This window comes from Triticum aestivum, chromosome 7D (genome assembly GCF_018294505.1).
Source record: "Triticum aestivum cultivar Chinese Spring chromosome 7D, IWGSC CS RefSeq v2.1, whole genome shotgun sequence".
NCBI classification, from domain to species: domain Eukaryota; kingdom Viridiplantae; phylum Streptophyta; class Magnoliopsida; order Poales; family Poaceae; genus Triticum; species Triticum aestivum.
In genome coordinates, this window is record NC_057814.1 from 295,920,486 (window position 1) to 295,940,969 (window position 20,484).

The 20,484-nt window shown below is 43.3% G+C and overlaps 1 protein-coding gene and 1 long non-coding RNA gene across 5 annotated transcripts; both read left to right on the top strand.

Moving 5' to 3' along the window:
• The first annotated feature begins 3,814 nt into the window (after positions 1-3,814).
• On the top strand, positions 3,815-5,815 carry LOC123170221 (uncharacterized). The gene is made up of 2 exons (XR_006485100.1): positions 3,815-4,490; positions 5,547-5,815. It is a non-coding gene; the product is annotated as an uncharacterized lncRNA (long non-coding RNA).
• A 5,691-nt stretch (positions 5,816-11,506) lies between these two features.
• On the top strand, positions 11,507-16,659 carry LOC123170220 (GTP-binding protein ERG). Of its 4 annotated transcripts, XM_044588060.1 has the most exons (10): positions 11,516-12,145; positions 13,282-13,371; positions 13,892-14,037; positions 14,123-14,168; positions 14,244-14,281; positions 14,363-14,429; positions 15,048-15,155; positions 15,239-15,378; positions 15,583-15,701; positions 16,219-16,659. In XM_044588060.1, the coding sequence occupies exons 1-9, from the start codon at positions 11,630-11,632 to the stop codon at positions 15,680-15,682; spliced, it is 1,251 nt and encodes a 416-aa protein (XP_044443995.1). In that variant the 5' UTR covers positions 11,516-11,629; the 3' UTR covers positions 15,683-15,701; positions 16,219-16,659. The 4 variants fall into 4 exon arrangements, 2 of the variants coding, with proteins under 2 accessions (XP_044443995.1, XP_044443994.1); XM_044588059.1 differs by having other exon boundaries at positions 11,519-12,145; positions 14,123-14,281; XR_006485099.1 differs by lacking the exons at positions 13,892-14,037; positions 15,239-15,378; positions 15,583-15,701; positions 16,219-16,659 and having other exon boundaries at positions 11,507-12,145; positions 14,113-14,168; positions 15,048-15,138.
• Positions 16,660-20,484: the final 3,825 nt, after the last annotated feature.

Genomic DNA, 20,484 nt, shown 5'->3' on the forward strand with positions numbered 1-20,484 from the left:
GAGGCCCTAAAGTAGAAACCCTTGTTGTTGCACGATCTGTTGATTCAGATGGAAAACTTAATTCCATCACACATAGACAAATCAGTTGACATACATGGGTACGTGAAAAAACCCAACAATCGGTTAAGTTATTCCCCCGTCCCCGATTATAGGGTTGGCAAGCCACGAAGCAACGTTCCTATTTATTATCAACTGCTGGAAAAAATTCCTAATTAAATGGACCTAATTAATTGCATGCCTAGTAACTACTCCCTCCCTCCGGAATTACTTGTCGCAGAAATAGATTGAAATGGATGTATCTAGAACTAAAATACATCTAGATACCCCCTGGGCGGGGGACTGAGGGGACCCAACACTCCGCTGCCGGACCCCGACAGAAGCGACTTATCGCCCTCCTCCTTCCTCCCTCTCTGTCGCCCCCCCCCCCCCCCCCCGCGCGGGCAACCAAGGGGTCCCAACCCTCCGCCGCCGGACCCCTCCTCCTTCGCGCTCTCTCCTCCTCCGCCGCCGCCGCCAGTGATCGGTGCCGGGCTAAGCCCGCGCGTGCGATGGCGGTGGCGGAGGCATCACCCTCTCTTTCCGGGCTAGGGATGCTTGGGATCCCCGATCTCAAGGATGATGCCCCGATCTATGGCAGCGGCACCGATCTGGCCAACGTCGGTGTCCATGAGCGCGGCGGCGTGGCGGCCGACCGGTTCCTAGGGGCGGTCGTGGCAGCAGCCTGGCTATGCTCTGCCTGATCTGGGGCGGAGGCTGCTGGATCCGGGGTGGCGGCCCCTACACTGCCTCCTCGTCTGGGCACGACGGGGTAGGAGGGCTGCCGGGGATCGGATCAGGCGACCGGTGATCGTCTGGCGGTTTTCGCGGCGTCAGATCTGGTGGTTCCAATCCCTTCTGTTGCCTCACTCGTTGTCCCGGTGGTTTGCGGTTGCAGACTCCGGTGATGGTGAGCCCTGGTGGTGTACCTTGGGTCCGGGGGAATCCTTGGCCGGTCTGGCCGGCCCAGCAGCGGCGGCGGGCATGGGCGTCGCTTTCCTTCATGAAGGCGCAGCTGAGCGCCCAATCCACCCACCCCAATCCCATGTTGGGTGAAAACCTACAATCCTATTTGGATTTGGCAGCAGCGACGCTTCACGTCGTGACCTTTCTGGAGGTGCCGTCAGGGGGCTTGGGCTCGGTTGGGAGTGCAGAGGAACTGCAGGTGGAGGGGATGGGACTAGTGGCAGCAGGTGGTGTTCGCAGAGGAGGTGCAGCGTTGCATCTGACACGTCGACAACGGCGGTTCCCAGCGTCATGGAGCAGCGGGGTCTCACTGCTGGGCGTGTGTTGATGGACGAGCACAAGATGGCGGCGTTGTCTGGTGTCGTGGTGGCATCAACAACATCTAGACCAGACAAGGTTGATACATCAGTACAACTCTGAAGATGGATTGGTGGTAGTTGGCAGCAGCTGCCTCTGAGTGTACACGGATAATGTACATTTTGTATTGAAAGAAAGTAGACATGTATTAAAAAGAAGAAACAGAGAAAGAACTAAAAAGACTAAAACCATTGAAAATCAAAGAAAAATGGTGAAGAAACACCGAAAACCCAAAAAAATAGTGAAAAAACAAAGAAAAATGAAACGAACAAAAACTAGAAGAAATCAAAGAAAAACCGGTTGAAACCGAAGAAAAACTAACAGCTACCAAGCAGAATGCAGGCGCTTCCTATTTAGCACTGCAGGCATCAGTTATAGGTCATTTCACAAACGGGCGCCTGAAGCTGCTGCGAGCTATGCCGGCCCATGTATATTTTTTTCTTCTGATTTAACGTTAGAAAAATGCACCCACGGGAGTTTGACCTCGCGCTCAGTTGCATCGACGCCAACACAGTTATGAGTGGGCCATCGAACGACTAGTGCTTCATAACTTGCTTTTTTACTTTTATTTGTATCTTCAATCGCGGGGATCCGTTGGTTTTGGGAAGCTTCCTATGCCGGTTTTTCCCCGGTTCGCTGGTCGATTTCGAGGCGGTCTTATTCGGGTTTTCTTATTTATTTTTTAATGCGTGTTTTTTTTAATGATGAAGTGTTTTCAAATTTTTGATTTTTTTTTCAAGTTGATGAATTGTTTTCAAATTTGATGATTTTTTTTTCAATTTCGATGAGCTTTCTTTCAAAAATCGACGAATTGTTTTGCAAATTCAATGATTTTTTTCAAACCCAATGGACTATTTTCAAAATTGTGAACTTTTTTATAAATTTGATGAGCTTTTCCAAAATCGATGAAAATTTTCTCACAATCGGCAAACTTTTTTCACTTTTGAAGAACCTTTTCATATTTTTGAACTGTTTTAAAATTCATGATTTATATTTCTTTTGAATTTATGTTTAGATAATTAATATCGGATATATAATACTCTCTCCATCCCATAATAAATGTCTCAATTTTATACTAACGTTGCTATAAAATTGTACTATGATTGAGACACTTATTTTTGAAATAAGGGAATATACATTTGTGTAGTACAAGAAGAAGGATCAAATAGATCTTTTTTTTTCCGGTCAGCGGACAAGGAAGACAACTGGGTCTGGTGGTAATGGCGGTAGCCTGTTGGTGGTCACGTTATGATTTCGAATCTCTGTTCTCCCATTTAACGTTTCAGTGATTCCAGTTTTGGGAACTTTGTAGGTGGTTCCCACCCAGTTTTTTTTCCCGGTTTTAGGAACATTCTAGGAGGTTCTTGAACAGTTTTTTTTTCTTTTCCCGTTTCTTTTTTTTTCATCTGTTTCTTGTTCTTTCTTCTTCATTTTTCCTTGTTTCTTTTCCAGTGTATTTCCTTTTTTTCGAAAACTGTTTGTGCTGCTGATAAATTGTTCAAAACTTCACGAAATGTTATCGTTTACAAATTTTGTTCCTAAATTTTGAATATATTCATGCTTTTCAAAAAATGTTTGGAAGTTCAAAAGCTTTTTTTAATTTTTGTTCAGAAAATTTTAAATGTTCTTGATTTTTCAGAAATTGTAACAAATTTGAAAAAAATGTTTGCTCTCATAATTTAGTTCGGGGGTTTAAAAAATTGTACGGAAAATGTTCCTCCCTTTAGAATTTTGTTCATAAATTCAGAAAATGTGCGCAATTTTTAAAAAGAGTTCTAAAATTTGAGACAATATTTGCTTTTTCCAAAGTTTGCTTGGAGTTTCAAAAATTATTCAGAAGTACAGAAATGTTCTTGGTTTTTCAAATTTTGTTCAAAAATTCGAAAAATGCTCATCAAATTAAAAAAAGTGCACCTTTTCTAAGTTGTTCACAGTTTCAAAATTTGTACACATGTGCAAAAATTGTTTGCTTTTCAAATTGTTGTTCAGAGTTTCAATAAATTTCCATTTTTTCCAAAAATATTCCTGTTTTGAAAAAAGGTAAACATTTTCAAATTTATTCAAAATTCTCCCCTTTTCTAAATTTCGTTCAAGATTAAAAAATATTTGACTTTTCCATAATTTTTTCGTGTTTTCAAATAATTTTCCATCCTGTAAAATTTGTTCGCAATTTTAAAATGTTTTGTTTCAATAAATATTTGAATTCCTAAATAAAGACACGTTCAAAATTCCAAATCATATTTAGATATGTCGCCGTTCATAATTCTTATAAGACATGCTGCAATTATTATGGAATCTATAACTCCCGAACGACCAACTTTTTATCATCTCCTCCCGAACGCGCTCAACGCCATTGGATTTTTTGCACAAATCGTAAAGCAACCTGGGGCGCCACGTCACATTTTGTCCCCGTTCAGAAAAACAGGCGTCGTCCCCGAACGCCCGCACTGCGACACCTCTCTCTCTCTCTCTCTCTCTCTTATCCTTTTCTCCGTTCCCCGCCCTCTAGCCATTTCTTCCTCGCGCATTCGGCCAGGCTGTTGGCGACGAGCCAGTCGGCGATTAGATGACCGTGTGCGATGCCGGGGAGAGGAGGCGTAGGCGGCGGAGACGAGGAGCGGGAGGAGGCATGCGGCGATGCCGTGGATCTTCGACGGTGGCGGACGGAGGTAGTACTCGGCGGCGATGCTGGTGCGCAGCGGCGTGTTGACGGTGGCGGAGATAGCCTCGCGCGCGCGGTGGTTGCCGTTCACCGTGGCCGAGGTGCTGGGTGGTGGAGATTTGTGGGCTCGTCGTCCCCGCCGGCCGTCGCGCCGCCGCCGGTCGAAGAGGCCGCCTCCCGCATGCCCTCCGCTTGAAGCCATCGATGCGTCTAGAGGAGCCATCGATGCATGGAGCCATCAGGCTGCCCGTCGATGCGTGGAGCCATCAGGCTACACGAGGAGCCATCAGGCTGCCCGTTGCTGCGTCTAGAGGAGCAGAGGCGCTCTGCGGCTGCCACACGAGGAGCGTCATGGAAGGGTCCGCGGTGGCCGAGCATGGAGGAGCACCGGTGCGTCTACGTCGTCCTCGCTGTTTCCTGCTCCGTCGCCGCACATGGAAGAGCACGCGTCATCAGTCCTTCGTCGACCGTCAGTGCTTCTCCTCCCTCTCAGTACAGATCATTTTTTAGCATTTGTTTGCTGCTGCTATGCTTATGCATTTTGCTGCTCTAGAATGCTCAGTTTACTAGATCGAGCTTACCACTATATTCAGCGTGTCTCTTTCAGATGTAATTTACACACTTGTGTGAAGTTGCCATGTTTATTCAGTGATTTAACTTGACATATCACCTAAATTTTTTGGCTTGTCAACTTCTTTTTTGCCATGGTTAACTTAGTGATGCTGCTGCTACTGTAATCAAACAATCAATTGGTCAACAAATCATTTTTCTGATCTGCCATGATTGTGTCTTTTCTTTAGGGTACAATTACAGTTTTTTTTACATAATTACCATATTTTTGGTAAATTTGCCATGCTTGTGTCTTTTTCTTAGGTTACATTACATTTTTACATAACTTGTCATGCTTCTATGTAGGAATACAACAATTTTTCGCAAATTTGCCATGTGTGCAATACAAATTATTCAAACTTTTTTGAAATGATCATTGTAACATTTTTTATGAAACTACGACGTGTTTTTGCCATGGGTGTGTGCCGGACCGATGGGTTCCCCATACCCGGCATGTGGCTTGGTTGGGGCCTCAGGTCTTAGATGTTAGGTTTGGCTGCGAGAGCTGTTTGATATTAGGTCCAGGCTATCAGCATCCCTTCATCAACTGGATAGGAGTAGCGACAGATGTTGCCTGAACGGTGGTTTTCAGTTTTACTGATGTATTACTTTGTAAGGTCTTTTCTGAATAATTAATAAAATGGCTGCATGCATCACCCAGATGCAGAGGCCGGGGGTCTTCCTCCTTTTCCAAAAAAAAAAATTGTACAAGTTATTCCGAACGGAGTGAGTATCTGGCTAATTAATCATATTAATAGTTTGGTTTTCAAAATTGATTCAGCATGAAAATCCCTATTCAAATGAATCTAATTAACTGCAAGTCTAAAAAATGTTTGGCAAATTAATTGTATTAAAGGCTTTGTTCTCAATTGATTCAGGGCTTGGTTTCAAATGATTTTTGCATTAATGAGTGCAGGGGATGAATCTTCGTTCCGACATACGAAATCTCGTTTTAGTAGAGGTCTTTTGCACTTGCACATAAAGGCTCACAGTGCATGCCATGGCCTCCAACCGCCCAATCTCCTGCAAAATCGTAGTCTACCAGTGTAGGCCTTCATCCATATTGTATGGTCTAAAAAGGAAATTTCTTGTGTTACACCACGCATGTGAGATCAATATTGATGTTACAAACACTTGATACTCAGGCATCTGGGAGGTTCTGGAGTGCACCAATATTTTGTGGCCTTCGATCTCATTTACGGTCCATGATTTTTTTTCTTAATGTTTGTCTTATTCATGTGAGAGAACATCCCTATTAGTAACTTATTTGAAATGTATTGGCCGTTATTTTTATGCAATCAATTAGTTGGCCATTAGAAATGTAGAATGTTTGGACGATTTTTGGTCATGGATGGGAGCATCTAGGAATGGCCCTCCATCTTCTTTTTCTGATCTACACAGTTTTCCTTTCTGGGATTCACATTCCATTCTGATTCTAAATCTAGCAGTCGGTGATTGCCGCATGAATGGAGCTGAATTGAGGCAAGGCTAGAATCTAGAATCTAGGAGATTGCTCGTGTGTTGCAATGGAGATGCACTATTAAAAAACATAACAGTAAAAATTGGTTGTCGTGGCAAAATAATTAATACTACCATGGCAATGAAAGTTGTTTCCCATGTTAGAGAAATATTCCATGGCAGCAACAATGGACCACCTGGGCAGAAAAAAAAAACATTAATTCTGGGCCATGTTAATTTAGTTCCACATATATACCAATCAGCATCGATTATGAAAATAAGAGAAGGATAGATTATATTGAACCAGGGTATTAAACCAAGGTCGAAGGGATGTGGTTCATGTATCACAACATTTTGCTCCAAATACGTAAAGATAGCTCCCTTATTTAATCTCGCTTCAAATCAAAAGAACAAAGCATACTGTGTTAAACTTATAATAATGTAACAAAATCTATATACATGTATATACTGATGTGCTACTAAAAAAACCATTGTAAAAGCAGCAGCCAATGGGAGGAGCAGCACAAACAACCAAGCTCTTTGAAGCACCGAAGTATTGGGAGATTCAAATTGAATTTCACTCTTTGGATACCAAGCCAGGTCCTCTTATGCACTTGTGTGCTCTTTTTGGCATGCTACTTCAACACACGGAAAAAATAATTGTACTCAATATCCTCCGGCTGACCATATGTATCAGATTTGTGAGAACATCTTGGGTAATTTTCACGAATGGCCGCAGGTGATAGAACACGCTCAAGTCGTCAAGATAGCCGGAAGCGTGGTTGACTTCCTCCCCTTCATCGTTGCCCATTGTGTCCGGGAAGTAGTCATCGGCCAGGAGGTCGGTCACCCTCCCAAAAACTCGGACACAGTAGGTGCCCTCACTGGTCATCCACTCTATCTCGCGCGTACGCTTCCCATAGCATCTCCACGAACACCCTGTCCCTCGTGCACACACTCCACACTAACGGGCTCCACAAACACGCCGGCGCCATTGTGGCTCATGAAGTGAGCATGCCACAGCGACATGAGGGAGGGTGCTCGCTGCCGGACGCATTCAGGTGCGCCTGCTGGTAGCTCGTCTGTGCGTTGTCATTGTCCCAGTTTCCCTGCTAATGAATAACATACAATTGAAAGAAAACCAAACACAGTGAGACACAGAGAGCTGGCATATAGCAACATGGAGTGACAAATTAAGGCCGTAGCGAGCTCGTACCATGGAGATTTCGTCATACAAAGAAACGAGATATAGCTGACTGGGATGAAACTTAGGTCAGTTTAGATTATTGAGCTACAATTTCAAATCTTTAACGCCATTCATTTCCATGTATACTATTGCAGTTCAATCCTCACCATGATCTGTAACTACTAAACAGATCAAAATACAGTCTATACTATTGTTCATGTTTTGTAAAAGAAACAAACTATATGCAGTATCAAGGCTGTCATACCAACTAACAAAAACCAGAGTATATATCCAGTCCACTTGCACATGCAATTCTCCAATGCAACTTCATAGTAGCACATCAACTCTCTAAAATTTAAACACGTTATTACCTTTTATTGGTCTACTTTCCATGGCAGTTTGGACAAAAACACAGAAAAGTGGTGTGCAAAAGGACAGCAAATGTCAAACACGCTACAAATAGATAATAGTGGATTAGTAGTACAAACATGCATGATACTCTCATGCGAAAAGGATCAAGAATAAGAATAGTAATACAAAGAGGGTACTCACCTGTGCCTTATGGCATGTTCGTTTCCCTCGCATCATAGATCCCACAGGCTACAAGTAATTGAAGTTAGCGCAAGTATGTAAAAGACCACGGCCTGGCTCATATGTGACTGCCTAGCTAAGATTAAAATGATATAAGAAGGGATTGACAAGATGCATGCATATTGTACGGGTTCTCCTCATCACATGGAGGCGGGGCAGCGGCTGCAGCCTCCATGTGGGGTTGGATGCGTCGCGCGTCTGGCGGTCTGGCCCCCCTGCTCAATCCCTGGGCGTGCTCAGCGCTGCGTGGTTTGCTAGCGCGCGGAGGAGCGCCTGGCGGGACAGGATGATCACCTCAGGGCGCCCGCGTGCAAGTCAATGGCGACCACGCGCAGGATGTGTCTGCCGACCTTGGCAGATGCGGCGGCTGGGGCGGGGGCGGCTAAGGTGGCGACACACAACGATCGGGCGAGCGTTGGCGTGAGGTTGAGAGGCAGTGGACGGAGGATTGTGCCGCGATCGCCATGGCTGGTGGTGGGAGAGGCGGCGGTCAGGTAGAGGATGCATGGTTGCTTGTGGTGGCAGTCGACGATGTAGTCAAGCGATATGACGCGAGGAAGAAACTCTTTCGTCGGCGGCTAGGTTTGCGAGGCCAAACTGGGTGGGGAGGAAGAGAGACGGGATGTTTTGGGGATCGGGAGCGAGAGTCACGAATGGTGATTTGCCATGTATTTCAGGAAAGTTCTGGTTCCAACGTGATTTGGGTACCTGAGATAAACCAAAGGATGGTAAAAATCGTTTGCGGGTGACGAGTAGAGATTTGGTCTCAGATATTGATTAAAGATTGATCATGATTCATTTTTTTCCATATAAAAGTTACCAAATAGACCGAAAATTGATTTTATTGGCAGACAAAATCGGTTTAAGTAGATTGTGGGTTAATCCGGTTTAAATATGTTGATGGGACAAAAAAACGGTGGGGAAGAATTAACCGGAGTAAGGCGAGACTACCAACTCCTCCATTAGGAGTAGACATTATGGACTTGCGGCAAATAATTGCGCCAGTAATATATGAACAAGTGTGTCCCCACTATTTACTGCACAATTACCGTCTATTTTGTCACTTAGATTTTTGAATTATTTTAAAAATCATGAATTTGAAAAGTTCGTCTATTTTGAAAGAACCTCATCATTTTTGAAGAAAACTTCACAAACTGAAAAAAAGTTCATTGAATTTAAAAATAGTTCATCGCTTTTGAAAAAAGGTTCATCGATTTTGAAAAATAGTTCATCAATTTGAACAAAGTTCATCGTTTCTAACAGAAAGTTCACCGAATTTGAAAAAAATTCACCGTGTTTAAAAAAAAGTTCACTAATTTGGAAAAAGGGATCATCAAAATTGAAGAAAAGTTCATAAATTTGGGGAAAACTGTTCACAAAAACTTGGAAAAAGTTCATTGATTTTGAAACAAAAAATCAAATTTTGAAAAAAGATCATGGATTTTCGGAAATGTGCCCAAATTAAAAAAAATCATCATTTAAAAAAAACATCAAATTGAATAAAAAGTTCATGTATTTTGAAAGGTTGCATCGAACCAGGAAGCAAAAAAATAAAAAACAGAAAACAAAAAGGGAAAAAAGGAAAAAGGAGAAAGAAGAAGAAAGAAGGAATAAAAGAAGTAAACACTTAATAGATACCAGATCCGCTATGTGGCGAGGTAGTTACTCCTCGTACTACATCGAAGAGATAGTTCGCTGGTTTGATTCCCAGGCGGCGCCTTTTATTTTGAGACCTCCTATAGGCCGCTCGCTGCGGCAAAGTGCCGACGCTTCGCATAGGGCACCGCTAACCTGGGCTGGCCCATTTCCGGTGGCACCATCCGAGATGAGAAAACGCAAAAACGTGAATTGATCCTGCGATTGCGTGGTCGATGGCGTGAATGCTTGCCACTGCGACAGTCAACTTCTCACGATAGAATTGAAGAGCCATACTTAAAAGAGCATACAACAACGGCAGGGATCGTACATATACCCTACTGCAAGTGAGCAACGCTAATAGGCACCATAATTCCTGGGATTTCGTACATAAAAATGGCAGTTCGCCTTATAAGCCGAAACAGATTTAAAATTATTTTAAAGTTTTGAACGTGATTTTCTTTTTTGAAAAATACAATATGTTTCAAAACACAAACATTTTCATATTTCACAGGAATAAAATAAACTTGAAACAATTTTGGGAATCTCAAAACTTTTTTTTCGAAAAAAAGGAACAACATGAAAACAATATTTTTTTCTGAAATCAAGAAGAATTTCTTGAAAATGCAAAACATTTTCTGAAACACAGGAACAAAAAACTGAAAGCGCGAACATTTTTGAAACACATGAACATTTTGATGATGTGAACAAATTTGGAAAGCCCGAACATTTTTTGGAAATTCCCATTTTTGAATTGGTGAACAAAAGTTAATAAATGTGAACATTTTTCGAAATTCGCCGAACATTTTTTGAATTTGCGAACAAAATTTACAGGAGCATTTCTTGAATTTGTGAACAAATTTTGGAACCAGAACAATTTTTGAAAACGTGATATTTTTGAATTGGTGAACAAAAATTAAAAAGAGGAACAATTCTTGAAAATTCAGAACAAAATTTTGTAACAGAGAACAATTTGAATAACCCGAACAATTTTGTAAATGCTATTTTTTAGTATACATGAACAAAAATATTGGAAATGAAGGCATTTTTCTATAGCTTCGAACATTTTTGTAAAACACGAACATTTTTCTTTTGAAACGCGAACAATTTCTGATACTTCAAACAATTTGTGAAACACGATCAATTTTTCAATTTGTGAACGTATTTTGAAAACGATATCATTTCTTGAAATTCCAAAAATTATCTGAAATTTTCGAAATCCCTGAACATTTTTTCAAACACATTTTTTTTAAATCATGAACTAAATTTTGAGAATGAGAACAATTTTTGAAATATGAACATTGTTCAAAATAGTGAACAAATTTTGAAAGCAAGAGCATATTTTGAAATTGCTGAACATTTTTTGAAACATGAACAATTTTTATAATTGTGTACAAATTTTGAACACGCGAACTGGAACAGAATGTTTGAAAATTTCAAACAAAAGAAACAGGAAAAACAAAAACAAAAAACAAAGAGGAAAAGAAAAAGAAAAACTAAAACGAAAAAGAAAAAGAAACACGAACAGAAAAAGAAAAAAGAAACAGACAAAAACAAGAAAATAAAAAACGGAAAATAGAATAACCGGTCCAGGAACCTTCTAGAAGGTTCCCAAAACCGATAAAAAACCGCTGGGAATCCTCTAGAAGATTCCTAAAACCGAAACCTCGTACGTACTACGGATGGGCCGGCCCAATTCCTCGCTCGTTCGCCCAGTCTGTGTGTTTGCTCGACAGTTTGACGCAATATGCGTCAAATAGGGAATTCCTTTTATTTTCGCGAATCTAAGTCATAAGAAAGCACTATATGGGCCGGCCCAGCGCGGGGGCGCTTCAGGCGCCCGTCAAAACGAACGCAGACCGCGAGCAAGCGTACGCGTTAAAATGGGCCGGCCTAGAAACGACGCACAAGGAAAACGCTTGAGGTGAGACGTAAATACGTTTTGGGCCGTCAAAGTGGTGGGCGCTAAACATCCCGTTCGGCCGTCCACAAATAATTCCGCCGAGGCCTAGTTACTTCACTACCGACGTGCGTAGACCCAGAAGCCCGCTACACACCACGAGGCTCCATTTCTCTCCTCCGCTCCCTTAAACCCTCCGCCGGCAGCCGCCGCCGCCCCTTCTGCCGCCATGCGCCGCATCGTCCGAGCTCTCCGGCCGCTCCAAAAGCTAACCTCTCATACCACCCAGTTTCCTCTCCCCGTCCACCGCCTCCTCTCCACCTCTTCCTCCTCATCCTCCTCCTCCGCCGCTGCTGCCTCCTCAGACTCCGACTCCGCCGCCCACGACGCTGATTTTAACAGCGCTGACTTCTCCCTCCCACCCACGGACCCATCCCCAGCCTCCGCCGCACCCGTCCGCAACCCCCTCTCCGCGCTTTGTAAGGTCCGATTCGACCCCTCCCTCCGCGCACGCGCCGACGAGGCGCTCTTCGGGGAGAAGAATGCAGGGATGGGAGTGGAGGACGCGGTGGAGGAAGAGCGGTCGCGGGAGGTGGCGCTCGCGCTGCTTGAGGCCGCCCTGGAGCCGCCCGACGAGGACGAGGAGGGAGGCCCCGAGGAGGTCAGGAAGGAGGACCAGATGTCGCTCTCCGTCGGGATCGTCGGTGCGCCCAACGCCGGCAAGTCGTCGCTCACCAACACTGCTGTACGTTTTCTTTCTGCCCCTTTTTTTATGTATTTCGTTCATGAATATTGTCAATATTAGATGTTGTGACATGGGGTCAGGGCCGGTCCTGAGATTTTGGGGGCCTGGAGCGAAACTAAACCTTGAGGCCCCCTAATATAAACGTCATAATAATGATAGTCGATAACTCGATATACATGTACATGTGAAAATATTAGCAATAATTATTGTGATTTGTGTCACTGCATATATGATGACCTATGGAGGAAATAGACAAAGAAGTGTTGTGTATCTATGACAACACATCTTTAGCAATACAAAGCCATATTTATTTCACCTGAATACGAAACCATGTTTTGTGTCAGGCCGTAAATAATGTATTTGAGGTACCAAAAGGCCGTAAATAGTTCTAAAAGGAATATGTATCTAAAATGTAGTGTACTTCTTGAACTAAATAATGTTAATATCGTTATTCTAAATAGCAGTTTCGAGAAATTAAGATAGATGAGACAATTCATATGACTGGTATGCAAAATATTACTCCATATCCATATCTTTACAAATCTAATCAAACAGTGCTAAAGTTACGCTTATCTAGTTGCATGAATGGAAAAAGAAATCAAGAGTTAATTACCACGTCTATGCGGTCATTGAACAGTTCATTTGAAAACTACTCGATCAGCATCTAAAACATCTCCGCCCGCCCACCCCCCCACCCCCGCCCTCAGGGCTGGCCCTGGATGGGGTAGTACATGTCCAATCGCTTGGTACTAAGGGGAGAGATAATTTCGAAACTCATGCATAGAAGAAAACTGATAGCTTGTGTAAGACCAATAAAAGCTATGTACATGTCATTCTATGGTTTGAGATGCCATTTATTACTACGTACTAGAGTAACATGAGCCATTCAAGACAAATAAAGTGTATTATGTTTTATCGTGTCATCTATCAGTTGTTGTGGAAGTCCTAGGATGACATCTGATCTGTTCAGGAATGGAACAATTGTTAATGTTGGATTGTTCACTTAATGCTCGCAGTGCTGCTAATATGATGCCTTATTGTTTAATAAGTGGTATTCAGTTTCATTATTAGTGAGAGTGAAATTACCATATAACCATAGTGATGCCTTAAGTTTCCTTGTTCATATCTACTAACAGGTTGGCTCAAAAGTGGCTGCAGTCTCCCGCAAGACAAATACAACAACTCATGAAATTTTGGGCGTGCTGACAAAAGGGAAAACTCAGATAGTATGTTTCTATCAAGTATATGCTTTTGTTAGTAGGGTGTTGATCTACACTTTTCAATATTTGACTTTAGCATGGCTTCTTCAGGATCTTCTCTTTGTCAAATAATTGCAATTTGAAAATGATGTGTATTATGTATGATGTCATGGAATTCTTGTACTCCCTCCGATCCATATTACTTGTCGCTCAAACGGATTAGATCTAGCACTGAAATACATCTAGATACATCGGTTTGAGCGACGAGTAATATGGATCGGAGGTAGTATTTTATTTTAGCAAGTTATTTACTGCATTTAGAAATCTGGTTACACCTGTAGTGCAAGTACATATTTTGGCTCACCCAATCTATTTTATTCTATGGAAATTAAGAAATTTATATATGTAATGTAAAGCATTAGTTGTTTTCCCATTATGATATATTAATATCAACTAATTATGACCTGCTGCCGAAAATGCCTGCCTGAACGATGTTAAAAAAAATCTCGAAGTTTGAGTTGTTTCCAGCTGATAAAATTCTCTGCAGTGCTTTTTTGATACCCCAGGTCTCATGTTAGGGCACCATGGGTTTCCTCATAGGGATGTCACCGTTCGTGTAGAGAGTGCCTGGAACTCAGTTAACCTCTATGATTTACTAATAGTAATGTTTGATGTCAATAGGCATCTGAAAATGTAAAGTCTCACTATCTTTTCCTCTCAGGTCCATTTTCAGTTACAGTTTATCTCACACTGCTTAACCATTTGTAGATTTGTGCAGGCCTGATTCCCGAGTAATAAAGTTAATCAAACGATTGGGTGCCGAGGTAAACCCAAACCAGAAACGTATATTATGCATGAATAAGGTTGACCTAGTGGATGACAAAAAAGACTTGCTGAAGGTTGCAAAGGAATTTGAAGATCTTCCTGGATTTGAGCGGTACCCCTTGGTCTGCACTATGATTTACGTTGCGTTCCTTTTTTCATATGCCTGATTAAAATTGCCTGGAATGTTTCTTAGGTACTTCATGGTTTCTGGACTAAAAGGCAAAGGAGTGAAGGACCTTGTACAGTACTTGATGGACCAGGTATTGATTTATTCCCGACATTCAGTTTACCCTGCTAAATTGTCAAATAGCTGTATTTTCTTTACTTGTAACATGTTTGTAGTGAAAAATAAGAAGATTCTGAATTTCAAGGGAGTTGGATGCTGAATTTTGTGTGTATATTAATCGTTAGATGGATACTGTTTTGTAGATTGAAATGTCCATCTTGTGTTATGTTTATCATCCTATGAAGGCAGCTGCTTGAGTTAGGATGAATAACTTGGCTATAATTCTTTGTAGAATTTTATAGCAGATATAAAATTTAAGACTGCTTGCATTTCTTGTTCCACCCAATCCATCAAATGACCAATATCAGTTGCTTAATGAAATGATCTACTTTATTTATATGTTTTGATTCTTTGTGAAGTTTCTGAAAAAAATAACACTTGTTTTTCTTTGTTGCTGTAAACTGAATCCAGGATCTTGTGAAACACTGTGTTTGGTTGCTAAGTAATACCATTAATGATTGTTTATGCTCTCCTTTTAGGTACTTGCCAATAGAAAAAATGAAACATGTGATGAAATCAATTTTATCACGATCAATACCCAAATATATCCCCTCTATGTAGACAGTGAGAAACTTAACCTCTTCTATGTTAGGCAGTGAGAAGACCTTGGGACGAGGAACCGGCGACAATGACTGAAGAAGTAATGAAAACCATATCATTGGAGGTTGTGCGAGAGAAGATGCTGGATCATATTCACCAAGTAATTCTTATAATTTATTCTGCTGTGAAACTTGGCGCTCCTTTAATATGTGTGCATTATTTGCTAAATATGAGTTTCTACAGGAAATCCCATATGTAATTGAGCATCGGCTGATGGATTGGAAGGAGCTAAAAGACGGTTCTCTTAGGGTGGAACAACACTTTATTGCACCAAAGCAAAGCCAACGGCAGATCCTTGTTGGAAAAAATGGCTCTAAGATCGGGTAATATTCTTGTATTCAAACGTGCTTCCATGTATCAATATGACAAGCTATTTCTTTGGTGAACTGCCTTCCCTTTTCGTGTCTCCAGTTAGATGTATTGCAAGAATTATGCCTATTCAGTTCACGCCTCCAATCAAATGTATTATGACAACTAATCGTATGCATGCTTGATCCTAATGTGTTGATTTGGGATAAATATTTCAGGAGAATCGGGATTGAAGCCAATGAAGAATTGCGGTCCATATTCAAGAGAGATGTCCATCTGATGCTCCAAGTTAGAGTTGCTAAGAAGAGGAGTTCTTGAATAGATCAGCAGATCATGAGTAAGTCTCCACATTTCATTTCCTGCTAGCCCTGTTTTGTAAGTCTGTTAGCAGATTTGGTAGAAATGGTAGAAAGATTCAAAAAGTGCGCAGTTAAGGCTAGTCATAGTGGGAGTAACTTAGCTAGTAACATAGCGCACTCCAATAAATTTTTGCTTATGTGGCAAGTATTTAATGTGAGGTGGTAACATAATATGTTACTGTAACATAGCGCTTCCCAAGACAAGATGAGTCTACAAGCTAATAAATGAAGCCATCTATGACACTACTATCATGTTACTTTGCATTATGAAGGTAGTAACTTAGACTAGTTTCATGCATATGACACTAGTCTAAGTTACTCCCCACTATGACCAGCCTAATATTCTCTCAAAACTTTGCCACCGAAGTAAATAGTTCTGCAAAAACTTCTTATATTTAGTTACAGAGGTACAGTAGTAATTTTCTTGGTCTCCAGAATCGTGATGTTTTGATTCTTCATCCAATTGTCTGAAGTAATATATGTTACCTTGTGCAGTTGTAGCGGCTGTATAGATAGCTGCTGGTACGAGGTCTGCTCTGCGGTGCCGGTTCAGAGATATTCGATTATGTGAGCCTGTGCTTGTGTTGGTCGTGTTCAATGGTACTGTGAGGGCTTCTCCACTTGAATCAAGGACCTGTATGCCTTAGCATTCAAATATGAGTAGCGATTTCCAGTTACAAGTTTGCTCGACAATATTGAGCAGGATGTAAGCACATATAAGGACGAGTTGCAAAGAGGCGGGCCTGGACATCTGAGTATGTTGTGATACATAGATATACGTACCTGCACTAGGTTATTGTGATTCTGTTTCAAATAAGTTGTACCTTGTGTAAAAGACAAGCTTGTAAGGCTTGTCTTTTCTTTGTTAAAACAGTTTTGCTAAGTCTCAGTCAACTGAGACTTCGTTATGTCTCAGTTGATGCTACCTTCCTTCAATATTTTGCATGGAGATTCGTACAAAAAAAAATGTTTTTTTTTTGTTCTTACATAGTATACCACTTGACTGAGACTTGGTTAAGTCTCAGTGGACTGAGACCTAGCCACATCCATGTTAAAATATATATAATCCCTCTTAGTATAAGGCGTGCCTCTACTCCTGAAAAAAAGACTCAGTTGGTAGATTTTTAGCTGTCCGTAACGACACTCCCCTGACGGCGCGCCTAGGGTTTAGACTACTCCTGGACTCCACTGGAGTTCGCTTAGGTTTCCTTCTCCATCCGCTTCCCGGGACCCGGTAACCTCTCGGGCTATGGAGACCTACTTTCCCGGCTTTCCCACTTTGGAGACCTGGAGTGTGGGTGGGTTGTGGAGTTTGTCGATCTAGGTTTGTGGAGCAGATGGCAAGCAAAGCGTTGGGTTCGAGCGTTCAGAGCAGAGCAGGATCTCTTGAGGCAGAAGGGGTGCTAAGCCTCCAAATAGATGATCTCCTCAAAGCCTGTGTGTTTGCGGATCCCGCAAACCGGGCCATTCGCTAAAATAACCGTGTGTTACGGGATCCATCCTGTATCTCTGACCCGAGCAGATCCGCCAAATCAGGTCGTCCCAGAATATTTTTGGGGATCCCGCATCCGCGAGCCCATTTCCTCCATATGTGTGGGAATCCACCCGATTTTGCCGGATCCTCTTTCGCCGACTTCTGTTTCCCGCCTCTCACCCCGATGCCGCCGCCCATCCGTCCTCCGACCTCACCGTCCGGCCTCGCGGCGCCGGAATTCAGCCGGATGGAGCCACCGCCGCCCCCCGGGTGCTCCATACCATGCTCCGCCACCGCCGTCGGTCCGTCCGCCCGGGCCTCACACGGCTCCAACTCCTCCCGCCGCCGCTCCAATTCCTCCCGCGGCCCTCAAGAGGAAGCAGCAAGGGAGCCATCTCGTTCAAAGCGGCGCAGCCGGCGCGGCACCACCGAGCGTCGCACCCGCTCCGGTTCCAAAATCTTATGGAGATCGTGCTCTGGAGGAAGATGGAGCTCAAAAATCTTATGAGTGGTAGCGGTGTTGGGTTTGGAGGGGGCTTTTCTTTCGGCAATGGTGGTGGTGGCCTTGGCATGGGTGGCGGAGGTAGCTTCGGCATGGTTGGTGGTGGTGGCTTCGACATGGGTGTTGGTGGTGGTGATGGTGGCTTCGGCATGGGTGGTGGTGCTTCGGCAAGCCAAGTGAATGGTGGTGATGGTGGTCGTGCTCAATCTCCGGTCCAACTGAATGGTGGTGATGGTGGTGCTCACTCTCCGGTTCAAATTTGTGAAGATGGTGGTGCTCACTCACCGGTTCAAGTTCGTGCAGATGGTGGTGCGAGCTCTCCGGTCAATGTGAATGATGGCGATGGAGGTGCTAGGGGCTTATGGAGGAGCTTGGTTAGGATGAGTGGCACAAAATTTCAAGCAAATGTTAGTCCAGATATCGATAAAGTTGAGAAGGTTCACAAAATTGCAAGTAAAGCAAATAGATCAAATCCAAGTATATCACTAGGAACGGATCCGCACAACCAAGTGTTGGGGAACGTAGTAATTTAAAAAAAATTACGCACACGCAAGATCATGGTGATGCATAGCAACGAGAGGGGAGAGTGTTGTCCACGTACCCTCGTAGACCGTAAGCGGAAGCGTTATGACAACGCGGTTGATGTAGTCGTACGTCTTCACGATTGACCGATCCTAGTACCGAAAGTACGGCACCTCCGCGATCTGCACACGTTCGGCTCGGTGACGTCCCACGAACTCACGATCCAGCAGAGTGTCGAGGGAGAGCTTCGTCAGCACGAGGGCGTGATGATGGTGATGATGAATCTACCGGCGCAGGGTTTCGCCTAAGCACTGCAACGATTTGACCGAGGTGGATTATGGTGGACGGGGGCACCGCACACGGCTAAGAGATCAATGATCAACTTGTGTGTTCTAGGGTGCCCCTGCCCCCGTATATAAAGGAGCAAGGGGGAGGCCGGCCGGCCCTTGGGGCGCGTCAAGGAGGGGAGGAGTCCTCCTCCTAGTAGGAGTAGGACTCCCCCTTTCCTAGTCCAACTAGGAGGAGGAAGGGGGAAGGAAGGAGAGGGAGAGAGGGAGGGAAAGAGGGGGCACCGCCCCCCTCCTTGTCCAATTCGGACTCCCAAGGGGGGGGGGAGGCCAGCCCTATGGCCCCTCCTCTCTCTCTCACAAGGCCCATGTTGGCCCATTAGTTCCCCCGGGGGTTTCGATAACCCCCCGACACTTCGATAATTATCCGGTGACCCCCGGAACTCATACGGTGTCCGAATATAGTCATCCAATATATCAATCTTTATGTCTCGACCATTTCGAGACTCCTCGTCATGTCCGTGATCACATCCGGGACTCCGAACTATCTTCGGCACATCAAGACACATAAACTCATAATACCGATCGTCACCGAACGTTAAGCATGCGGACCCTACGGGTTCGAGAACTATGTAGACATGACCGAGACACGTCTCCGGTCAATAAGCAATAGAGGAACCTGGATGTTCATATTGGCTCCCACATATTCTACGAAGATCTTTATCGGTCAAACCGCATTACAACATACATTGTTCCCTTTGTCATCGGTATGTTACTTGCCCGAGATTCGATCGTCGGTATCTCAACTCCTAGTTCAATCTCGTTACCGGCAAGTCTCTTTACTCGTTCCGTAATGCATCATCCTGCAACTAACTCATTAGTCACATTGCTTGCAAGGCTTATAGTGATGTGCATTACCGAGAGGGCCCAGAGATACCTCTCTGACAATCGGAGTGACAAATCCTAATCTCGATCTATGCCAACTCAACAAGTACCATCGGAGACACCTGTAGAGCACCTTTATAATCACCCAATTACGTTGTGACGTTTGGTAGCACACAAAGTGTTCCTCCGGTATTCGGGAGTTGCATAATCTCATAGTCATAGGAACATGTATAAGTCATGAAGAAAGCAATAGCAATATACTAAATGATCAAGTGCTAAGCTAACGGAATGGGTCAAGTCAATCACATCATTCTCTAATGATGTGATCCCGTTAATCAAATGACAACTCATGTCTATGGCTAGGAAACTTAACCATCTTTGATTCAACGAGCTAGTCAGCATACTAGTGACACTCTGTCTATGTATTCACACATGTACTAAGTTTCCGGTTAATACAATTCGAGCATGAATAGAAACATTTATCATGATATAAGGAAATATAAATAACAATTTTATTATTGCCTCTAGGGCATATTTCCTTGACCAAGGAGTGAGCTCAAAATGTGTAACCACAGAGAATGCTCTTGTTGTACGGATGCTAGATAGACGCTAGCTCGATTGCTCAAATGGGCAAGATACGCTTTGTGCACCAACCTATGAGAGAAACATGCCGTCTTCAATCCCAAGTATCCTATGTATGTAATGACCAAGATGATGTAGCTATGCAAAATGGCTGGATGCTATTGCTTACAAGCTCTTTGTTTCTCCTCTTTTGCTTAAAAGCCTTTTTTACTATGCCACAATGCTTGATTTGCGAGCCAAAATATGAGACAAATATGTAAGATATGCATGGGAGAGACTTATGGCACAATGATGATAGCAAGATTATTTGCATGCTAAATGTAGCTATGCGGAGTAAGCGTATCACTAAGGTGCACAAAGAGCGTGGCCCGACAATTCTCAACTTGCTAGTCTCGATAGGTAAGTGACGCATAAAGGCTCGGGTTATCAAAGCAATGGCAAGGAAATGTACTAAGTGTCGTCGAGATTACCGTCCTTGCTTACGGTTGGTATGAGGATGAATGTTGGGA